The sequence below is a fragment of the Pteropus alecto genome, unplaced genomic scaffold (genome assembly GCF_000325575.1).
Source record: "Pteropus alecto unplaced genomic scaffold, ASM32557v1 scaffold224, whole genome shotgun sequence".
NCBI lineage: Eukaryota > Metazoa > Chordata > Mammalia > Chiroptera > Pteropodidae > Pteropus > Pteropus alecto.
Genome location: NW_006436289.1, coordinates 3,614,494 through 3,625,412, shown reverse-complemented (window position 1 = coordinate 3,625,412; position 10,919 = coordinate 3,614,494). Strand labels below are relative to the sequence as shown.

Here is a 10,919-nt window from a genome sequence, read left to right as displayed (position 1 = left end):
TTTGAACTTTATATAAACAGAATAAAAATGTAGGTCTTCTTTATGACTTGCTTCTTTCACTCTCTATCATTTGGAAAATCATGCATGTTGATGCATATAGCTGTAATTGGTTCCTTTTCATTGCTGTATATGCCAATTTATTTATTTATTCTGCTGTTGCTGGGTGTTTAGGTTGCTTTTAGTTGGGGTCTATTTTAAACAATGCTGCTAAGAACACTCTGTATATGTGCCAGATTTTGTCTAGGTATGCCCCTAGGCTTCCAACTGCTGGGAATAGGGTGTGCACGAAGTCAACTCTACTAGTTAATGCTGGCTTGTTTTCCAGAATGGTGTACCAAGTTATATGCCCACTAGAAATACATGAGAATATCTGTGATAAAGGTCCTGGGTGCTGGTCAAATGTTACTTTTGCCAGTTTGATGGCTGTGTAACATTATCTCGTGATTTAATTTGCATTTCACTAATGAGATTAAGTATCTTTTCATAGGTTTATTGACCTTTTGGATTTCCTTTCTTTTGTAAAGGAACTGTTCAAGTCTTCTATATTGTTCTTTATTTTCATTTTTATTCACAGAACTTCTTTACAAAGTCTGGGTTTCAGTCCTTTGTCAGTTTTCTGTGTTGTAGTATCTTTTCCCATTCTGCGGCTTGTCTCTTCGCTCTCTTAATGTGTTTTTGGTTGAACAGACATCCTTAATTGTAATATACTCAAATTTACAAATCTTTTATTTGAGACGAATGGTTTTGTATCTGGCTTAAGAAATCCTTTTCTAACCCCAAAGTCATGAAGATATTTTTCTATATTACCTTCTAAATCCTAAGAGTTTTGCCCTTCATATATAGTTTTTAAATCTTCCTGAATTGATTTTTGTGTACAGTGTGAAGAGAGGTTCTAATTCCACTTTCTCCCCTGTGGATGCTCAATTATTTTAGCACTATTTATTGAAAAGCATCTTTTCCCCTCCTGAGCTGTGATAACACCCTTGTCGTATATCAAATGTTCATAAAGATGTGAGTCTGTTTATGGGCTCTCAGTTTTGTTCCTTTGGTCTGTTCGTCAATCCTTGGACTAATACCACACAGTCTTAATTACTTTTGTTTTATAATAAGTAATATACCTGATAGAGCAAGTCCTTCTACCTTATTTTTCTTTTTCAAGAGTAGCTACTCTTGGCTCTTAGCACTATTATATAAATTTTAGAGCTAGCTTGTCAAGTTCCAACAAAAACCTATTGAGATTTTAATTGGGATTTTACTGAGTTTATAAATCAACTTGGAGAGATATGACATCTTTACAATGTTGAGTTCTCCAATCCATGAAGTGGTATATTTTTCCATTTATTTAGGTCTTGTTTAATGTCTTTCAATAAAATTTTATAATTTTCTGCATTAATGTCTTGTACATATTTTGTTGGATTTATTCCTAGGTACTTTATTTTTTAAATGCCATTCGGAATGAAGTCTGTTTTAAATTTCATTTTATAACTGTTGCCTGTTAGAAATGAATTTAATTTTTTTAATTGATTTTGTATTGAGAAACTTTGCTAAACTCTTGTATTAATTCTAGTAATTTACTTATAAATTATTTTTCATTTTCTACATATATCATCATTATATTATCTGCTTATAATAATAGTTTTATCTTTCTTTCCAATTTTTTCCAATTTATTTTTTTTACCTATTGTCCTGTCCAAGACCCATAGTAGAACGTTGAATAAAATTGGTAATCGTTAGCATTCTTGTCTCTGTCCTCAGATCTAAGGGAAAGCTTTTAAATGTATCATCCTTAAGAGTAATGTTTGTTGAAGTTTTTGTAGATAATCCTTATAACATTAAGGAAGTCTCATTCTATCCTCAGTTTGCCAAGAGATGTTTTTATTGTAAATGGATATTGAATTTGAGCTTTTTTCTCTATATGTCTATTGAATGAATCGGAAATGTTAAATTTCCCTGTATATCTAGGATAAACCCGCCTTGGTTATAGTGTGATTATGAACAGAATAGGCTCTTGAGTCAGACTGCTTGAGTCAGACCTATGAAATCTGGCTATCTAGCAGTGTGGCCTGGGCTTACTTAACCTCTCTGTGCCACAGTCTCCTCATATGTTGAAATGAAGATAATAATAATACCTAACTCACAGAACGACTGTAAGCTTTAGTGATAGATCCCAAATGTTTAATCCAGTGCCTAGAACATAGTAAGCACCATATAAGTATTTGCTGTTTTATTGACTAGACGATGATTTATTTAGGATTTTTGTACTTGTGTTCATTGAGTGATTTTAGTTTGTAATTTTTTCCCAAAAAGAGCCTTGATATTAGAATTTTGCTAAACTTATAAAATTAGTCGAGGGATATTCTCTCTTTTTCTATTCTCTGAAAGAGCTTTTGTAAGATTAGAATTACCGATTCCTCGAACATATGGTAGAACTCGTGAAGCCTCCTGCCCTGAAGATTTTGTGTGGGAACAATTTTCAATTTAAATTCTTTGATGGTTATAGTGAAGAAGAATTTTCCACTCAGATGGCTAACTTAGTAATCAGCTCTTTTTTCTGCTTCTGTAAAACATGTTTGCCGCCTAGGCTGAAGGGCAGGATGACCCCGGGATCAACTGAAGACTCACCCTGCCTTTGCTTGTTCTGTCTAGATAACAGATATATCCCCTTTGCATGTTCGTGGATAAGCCCTATAAAAAAGTAAGGTTACCCCTGAGCTTGGGGCCCAGATCTTCAGAGCGCTAGCTCTTCCGGGACTGCCAGCATAATAAACCTGAGGTCTCCAACTCTCCAAGTGGTCTTGGTTTCTCGCTGGTCTGATTTATCTGCAACAATAGATCTCTTCAGGTTTCCTATGTGTTGTATATTTACTTAGGACCTTGTCAATCTAAACTTTCAATATATTGGCATAAAGTTATTTGTAATATTTTACTACCTTTTAAATGTCTGCAGCATCTGCCATGAGCATCTTCCCTTTTTCATTACTACATTGGGTAGATGTGCCTTCTCTCTTTTGTTTCTTTATCATTCTGAACAAAAATTTGTGAATTTTATTACTTTTTTCGGGAAGCCAACTTATGGGCCTTGCTGATCCTCCCTATTGTACCTTAGCTTTTTATTTCATTGGTTTCTGGTCTATAGTATTTTTTCTTTCTACTCATGTCTAATTTTCTGTTCTTTTCTTAACTTCATAAGCTCATTAACTTTCAGTTTTTCTTCTTTTATAGTATACACACTTGAGAATAGAGATTCTTTTAAATACTGTTTTAGCTTCAATCCACCAATTTTGATATGTAGTATTTTTATTAATACTCAGTTCAAAAACTTTATAATTTTCATTATGATTTCTCCTTTGGCTCATGGGTTATTTATTGTTGTGTTTCTTCCATATAAATAAGGGTGTTCTAGTTAACTTTTAATTTTTACTTCTAGCTTAAATGCATTGGTCAAAGAATATACTCTATATAATTTCATTCCTTTGAAATATGTGATGGCCTGCTTTATGGGCTACTACGGTAATTTTTAATAGCTTCCGTAGTCTTGAAATAAATGTGTAGTTGTTGGATGCAATATTTATTGAATGTCAATTAAGTCAAATTGATTAATCCTGCTGTTCAGAGTGTATGGAAAACAGTCAATATTATTGTAATAACTTTGTGTGGTGACAGATGGTTACTAGACTTATTGTGGTGATCACATCATAAGGAATACAAATGTCGTATAACTATGTAGTACACCTAAAACTAATATAATATTGTATGTCAACTATACTTTAATTTTAAAAAATCCTGCTATTACATATTTTTCTGATGTTCTTATCTGTTTTTAACTGTTCATAAGTGACCTTCTTATATTATGCTTTGTATTTGTTCTGACAGGTCTGTGTTTCCTTTTCTCTCAGTTTTTGCCTTTTTCTGAATTGATATTTTTTGGTTATTCCATTTTCCCTCCTCTACTAATTTGGAAGTTAATGCAGTTATATAATTTTTGTGGTGACTAAAACTAGAGTGTAAGTATTTTCCTTTGGATCCCATGAAGCACCAAAGAGTGAATGAGAAAGTGAGATGAAGAAAAAAAGAAAGCCTATGTGGGCTGCATTAATGAACCAGTTACTGCCACGGGCAGCTGGGGACCTCTGGGCAAGTTTGGAGAACATGTTTAGCATTCCTATCCCAGGAACAAGCAAACTGGCATTTTTATTCAGCAACTCTGATCTGTCATTGGGTAAGGGCCTGAGGACAGCTGCATTAACTCTGAGCTTTACTGGCCTTCCTTACATGAGGCTAAACATACTACTGCAACCAGAGAACTCCCTCAGGCAGAGTCTTAGGTGCTTGCAGTACAAAAACATTGACATGTATAGGCATGGTAAGTGCCAAAGGAATATGGGCAGGGCACCATCATCTCCTTAGAATTACGATATACATAGCTAACTTATCAAAGTCTAAAGATAATCAATATTTTACTCTTTCTGGAAACTACAAAGATCTAGAACACTTCAACTCCATGTTTTCACCCTCCCCTGAAATTTATAGATTATTGTTATTGTATATTTTAATTCCATCTTGCTTATTTTTAACTATATACAATATTATTTTTTAGCATTCATTAGAATTACCCACATATTAGCCTGCTCACTTGTTCTTCATTCTTTCATTTGGGTCCACATTCCTTCTATCTGAAATATGTTATTTAGGACTTCCACTAAAGAAAACCTACCAGTGGCAAACATCCATTTTTTTTTTTTGTCTGAAAATATTTTTATTTTGTCCCAATTCTTGAAAGACTTTTTCTGGTTATATAATTCCTATCTCATTGACAATAGTATTCTCCTATCCTTTCCCTGAAAAGTCATCTCTCAATGTAACTGTCACTCTTTAAAGGTAATTGGTGTTTTTTTCCTCTGGATGTTTTCAACATCCTCTCACAGTCTTTGGTGTTCTGCAGTTTTATCAATAAAATGTCCAGGAGTAGGCTGCATTTTACATATCTTGCTTAGGAGTCACTGGACTTCTAACTGTAATCTTTCATAAAATCATTACAAGGATTAAATGAGTTAATAATACTTGTAAAGCATATAGGTTAGTGCCTGCACAAAATAAATGTTCAATAAACATTACTTATTATTGATCCTGTGTATTGGTATCTGTGCCAGTTATTAATTCATTGCTTCCCAGCTCCAGCCTGCCTATCGGTATTTTGTGATGTGAAAGCTGGACTCCATAAACAATTTTCCTCTGCCAGCTGCCTCTACAGCAGGTTCTGCCGATGTGGGGGTGGGCGTGCTGGAGGGATATGCAAGGCTTGAGGAGGAAGAAGAGACTTGTTACTTCCTGGGTTTTTTTTTTTTCCTGAGGTCTGATTGTGGTCTTGTGATACTATGAGCAGTCTTTAGGAATGATTGTCCTTGCTGAGCTAGTGGCCCAATTCATGACTAGTCCCTGCAGTGGTCTTTTCTGGGTTCCAGAGGTGTCCAGCATTCTTGCGGCAGCTGTCCTTTCTCATCAAAGCTGTGACTGTCAGTTGTATAAGCTCATACTCTAAGTCTCTAAGTTTTTTCTGGGTTCCCTTGTTCCATCGGCTCCAGCAGTTTTCTGCATTTGCCACCTTTGCTACACCTTAGAGTTCTCTTTTATCCTCTTAGTAGTTAACCATTTTAAAACTTGCTAATAATTCTTTGTATTAAATTTTATAATACATTTTTTTTTCAGTTCAAATTACTAGCATGTTTTCTGTCTCTTGACTAGACTCTAACTGATACAGTATTGCTCATCAATGTTGGAATCTTCGAGTATTACTCTGATCCATTCCATCTCTCCTCTCTATCATGACTCCATTTTGACATATGTTAGACTTTTCATTTCATACTTTATGACTCTTAACTTTCTCTTTTACATTTATAATTTTCTCTTTCTTTCTCTGTTGCATTTTGGATAAGTTCTTTTAACCTATTCTCCAATTTACAAATATTCTCTTTAATTATGTCTAAATTCTTTTAAACTCTGAACATATATATGACATATATATCTACATATCAGCATTTTTAGTGATTTTTACAAAAAGAAGGTATATCTTGAGAGCCAGTCAGACTTATTACTGGAAACTGATAGGTTAGATGTGATATCGCCTAAAAAATGTAAGCAATGTTTATATTTTGGGTTTGTATAGTATATTCTAACAACTGATTTGATCTAGCAATCTCTGGAGTCTAGAGTATGGTATTTTGGGAAAAGAGTGACATCCTATCTTGATCTTTTATGCACTAGGTATTGTAGAACTAGTTTCTCATGGGGTCATGACCTGAGATAATGAGCCTAATGCTTTGTCAGGTGATCACAAGGGAGAGCAGCCACCAGCGAACCATGCTCCCAAGCTATATGGGAATTGCGTGAGTTCTTTCCTTCTTTAATTTACCCTTCTGTCCCTTTCTGTCCCTTCTTTACCTCCCCTTTCCTTCTTGCTCTTTGCTCCTTCCTGTACATGTGTATTCATATATTCATAATTGTAATGAATATTCATGTAAGAGTGAGTGGAGGGCCAATATGAGGGAGTAGATTTCTCTCTGTAGTGAAATCTCATTCTGACTATAAATCTTGATGGCTCTGAAAAGAGTGGGAAAAGTTAGTGATGGGTGAGGTCGCAAGGGGTATTACAGTATTAAGGCCACATATAAGCTATATAATTATTATTTTTAAAGTTCCCTATTAAATTGACCCATGAGTGGGAATAGGGTACATTTCCCAAGGTAAGGATTCAATCTAAGGGAAGATATGATTTAAATTTCTCAATACATTGAACAGTGAACATTGAACATAACATACTATTGAAGGAATCCAAAATATGTCACTTTGACATTCTAGTTAGTTTGAATTAAAGGCACTTAAAATTAGTAGGTATAAGAAGGATACTCTGACCCTCCTGTTTCTTCCTTAAAGCAGGAAATAAAATGCTTATATGAAAGGTATCCTCCAAGAAAGAAGACATTCTTGTCACCAGAGATGGGAAAATCTGTACAAACAAATGTTAAACTAACCTTTGTCTTCCTGGTTACTTCTTCACCATTAATTATCCTTAGCCCATGCCTCTTTGTCTTGCTAATTCTTCACAATCGTGTAATTTCTTTGTCTAAAAGGTATAAAAGGTTCCTGCCCTGGTCACATCTTTGGGTCTTCATTTTCTGGTAAAGAATCTCATGGACATGTAAAAAAATTAATAAGATTTATATGATTTTCTCCTGTTAATACGTGTCATGTCGGTTTAATTCTTAGACCCAGTCAGAGACTCTGAGAGGGTAGAAGAAAATTTTTGCCCTTATCTAGGATCCTCATTTTACACACTAAAACTGAGGCTTAAAAATCTTAAAAGTTAGCTTTTCTAACTGCCACTTTTATACAAACTGTTGGTGGCAAATCAGGATGGCAATTTGCGTCTTTTGACTTTGAGTTCTGGATGTTTACTGCTGAACAGAGCAGTCAGGAGGAGCAGGAAGCATCATCAGGGCAGCACAATGCCTCGGGACCATTCACAAAGACACCTTGCTTTGATTCTACATCCTTAAAGTCTGTGACTGGACTTTTGAAGATGCAACATTTGCGGCGATCTAAGACAATTTTCCTGTCCCATCTATATTCCTGCAATGGGTGCTCTTAATACACACAGATATCTTTTATTCTCCACCCCCACTCCCACCCCCACCATTATTGAGAAGGGTCAATGACTGACCAAGCTCGGACCAGGCAGATTCTCTCTAAGGAATCTAAATTTGGACCATGTAGACCTAGTCAGCCAGCTGCGAGGAGATGAGTTAGAAGGTTTTATAAATTCAGGTGCAGAGGCTACCACTTGGAACGAAGAAGCCAGTTTGCAGAGAATAGAGAGGCCTGCCAAAGAAAGGAAAGAGAAAAAGAGGGGGCTGGGGGGAAAGAGAGAAAGGTAGCTGCCTAACGAAGTTTCAGTTCATGAGACCCAGTTATATACCCTGTAATTTGTTTCCATTGTATTCTATTAATAATTCCTCTTTTACCTCAGAATCTTTGAGTGAGTTTCTGTACCTTGTAAGCAAATGGGCGCATGCTAAGTCATCACCCATGGAATACCAGGCACTCACTGCAATTGCATTCAGTGCAGTATGACAACAGCCTGCTAATCAACCAGTTTTTTGAACACCTACTATGTAGACCAACTTGCGAAGTTCAATAGGAGATCTAAAGAGAACTGAGCTACGGTCTTTGATCTAAAAAAGCTGGTGGTTTAGTCTATCATACTTGTGAAATTTAGTTTGGGAAGTGAAATTAACACAGACAAAACAGAACAAATACATGACACCACAAAATCAAGTGCTTGGCTGGGTGGAACTAATTCTAAGGGCAATAGTTCAGAAAAGGGAAATTAAGAAGTTCTTATAGGAAGAAGAGGGCTTAAAGTTCACTCTGAAAGAACCGTCAGGATTTGGATTGACTGAAAGGAGTGGGGAAGCTTGGGGAGGAAGTTCTTGCCAGATCCTGAGAGATGGCAGTGGTGGGTGAAGCTGCAGGTGTATGGAGGCGGGTGGACGGAGGGGCATGTGGGACATAAGGAGAGGGTTACAGACTGTAGAGAAAGCCTCATCCAGGATTTTCACATTGCTCCTTCAGCCTTCCTTTTTCCAGACTTCATCTGAGATTCTTTCTTTAGCCAACATTCCTCAGCCCTGAACACATTTCCTATCCTTGTCTTTTTCCTTTCCTTTTCTTTTCTTTTTTAAACATATTTAAATTTAAACCATTCTTTGTGACTTTCTTGGGAGAATCTCTGCAAGAAGAGAAAAGAATGATGGCTGTGGGGAGATGACCCACCTCTCTGAACTTAGTGTTTCTTCTATGAGTTAAGTAATTTCCCTGATGAGGCCAGTTCCTGTCTATAATCTCTTCTAAACTGTACTTTGCCCCTTGGCCAGCGTTGCATGCAGCTCATGGCCCTCTCTCTGTCACTCCCCACTTTTCCCAGAACCCCTTCCCAAGGAATTTCATCACTTCCCAGAACAACCAAAACATTTTTGGTATATTTCTCTGTTAGCGTTTAACCAAACATCTGCCCCTAAGGGGTGGGCCTGTCTCTAAGGGGTGGGCTGAATTGATAGAAGAAAGGTTGAAAGCCCGAGACTCAGAAAGACAATTTCTACAGGCTGACTCTAGCTTCTGGAGGAGAGGGAAGGCAGTGGTGGTATAGAAGAGAGATACCATGGAATCTGGCTTCACCTCTAAGGATACTTATCTGAGCCATTTTAACCCTCGAGATTACCTAGAAAACTATTACAGCTTTGGGTCTAGTGACTCTGCAGAAAACCAAGTTCTTAGGCTTCTTTTGAAAAATCTTTTCAAGATATTCTGCCTAGGTAAGTTTGTCTGCTGTTTGTGTCTCCTGCCCCACCCCCAACCCAACTGTGAGTCTATACGTAAATAGGGTATCAGGGCATGACAGTTTTCTGTCTAGTCATTATTTGACAGCGCTTTTGGCATCACTCATTTATTTAACTAAGATAAAAACTAAAGAAGACTGACGTGAGAGGAATGAGTAGTGACGGTCTAGTAGTGAGCGAGATGGTCTGTCTTTGGGCTCCCCATCACAGTCCCAGAAAAGACAATGCAAATCAGCTCTATCTGCCACCCCATGATGCCTGATTCCTACTTCCCTGTTCCTTACTCTAAACCAGATGGCGTGAATGGAGACCTCCTGATTGATATTGGCTCTGGCCCCACCATCTATCAGCTCCTATCTGCCTGCGAATCCTTCAAGGAGATCATTGCTACCGACTACATTGACCAGAACCTGCAGGAACTGGAGAAGTGGCTGAAGAAGGAGCCAGGGGCCTTCAGCTGGTCCCTGGTGATGACTTATGTGTGTGAGCTTGAAGGGAACAGGTAAAGAAATTGGGGTCCGCTTTCAGGCCTTCCGAAAGTACTTGAGTGACAGTTTGTGTTTTAGAACCAAGAGTTATCCTTAGAGTCTATGTGGAAAAGCAAAGGAGACAGAGACCAAAAAGAAATCCAGATGAAGAGAGTGAGAACAAGATAGACATGTGTGTGAACGTGTGTGTGTGAGTGTGTGTGTGTGTGCACGTGTACGCACACATCAGAACAGCAGAAGACACAGGGAGAGTGTCGAGGAGATGCATATGGAGCAAAGATGAATGAACACAAAACCTTTCCAGGCCTGTGTGGGCTCAGTGTGCGGGCCAGGTACTTCAGGACCCTGTTTTAGGACAACTCCAAGAGGCGAAATCTCGCTAGCAGGTTGTGGGTGTCAGTGCTTACCTCCTAGCGCCACACTGTTGCTAGCCATCCAAGCACATGGGACTCTGCGGCGAGGGTGGCTGGTGCTGATAGCAAGCACCACATACAACATAAAGCTAATTGTGTTTTTAAACTGAGATTAGCAGCATGAAGGAATTATTTGAAAAGAATTTTATGAACTCACCATCCATAAAATTATATCCTCACAACTAATGACCAAAATCTGATACTACCTTATCTATGAGTAAACTTATACAAGCAAATCTAGTTAAATTATTATTTCTCCCCACATGAGAAATTGGCAATAGCTTATTAACCAGAGATGACCAGTTCTGCGTTTCACCGTAACCTTCTCTTGTCCTGATATGCCTCCAGCACCTGCTCAGCTGACCATCAGCTCTTGGAGCCTCACATCTTTGCTGGTTGGCATATTGCTGTGACCCCCACAGACTCTTTTGTAAATTGTACAAAGAGACCACTTTAGCATTTTTCTTAGGATCCTGCTGGTCCTGTCTGTTACTTCTTATATGCTCAGTTATAGTTACCTCTTTTTTTCTCCCCTGCTCTTGTGTTTTGTTTTTGTTTTTGTTTTTGTATATTTTTTTCTGTCTTTCCTACTTCCCTTACCAAGGATTTAATTTTCCCATGAAATC

The 10,919-nt window shown here is 37.5% G+C and overlaps 1 protein-coding gene across 1 annotated transcript in view; it reads left to right on the top strand.

Moving 5' to 3' along the window:
• Positions 1 to 9,158: 9,158 nt before the first annotated feature.
• Positions 9,159 to 10,919, top strand: part of NNMT (nicotinamide N-methyltransferase) — an 11,207-nt gene continuing 9,446 nt past the window's right edge. Inside the window, exons 1-2 of the mRNA XM_006912840.3 lie at positions 9,159 to 9,368; positions 9,687 to 9,894. Coding sequence (XP_006912902.1) covers positions 9,215 to 9,368; positions 9,687 to 9,894 — 362 coding nt within the window. The 5' untranslated portion in view covers positions 9,159 to 9,214. The remainder of the gene's footprint in view (positions 9,369 to 9,686; positions 9,895 to 10,919) is intronic.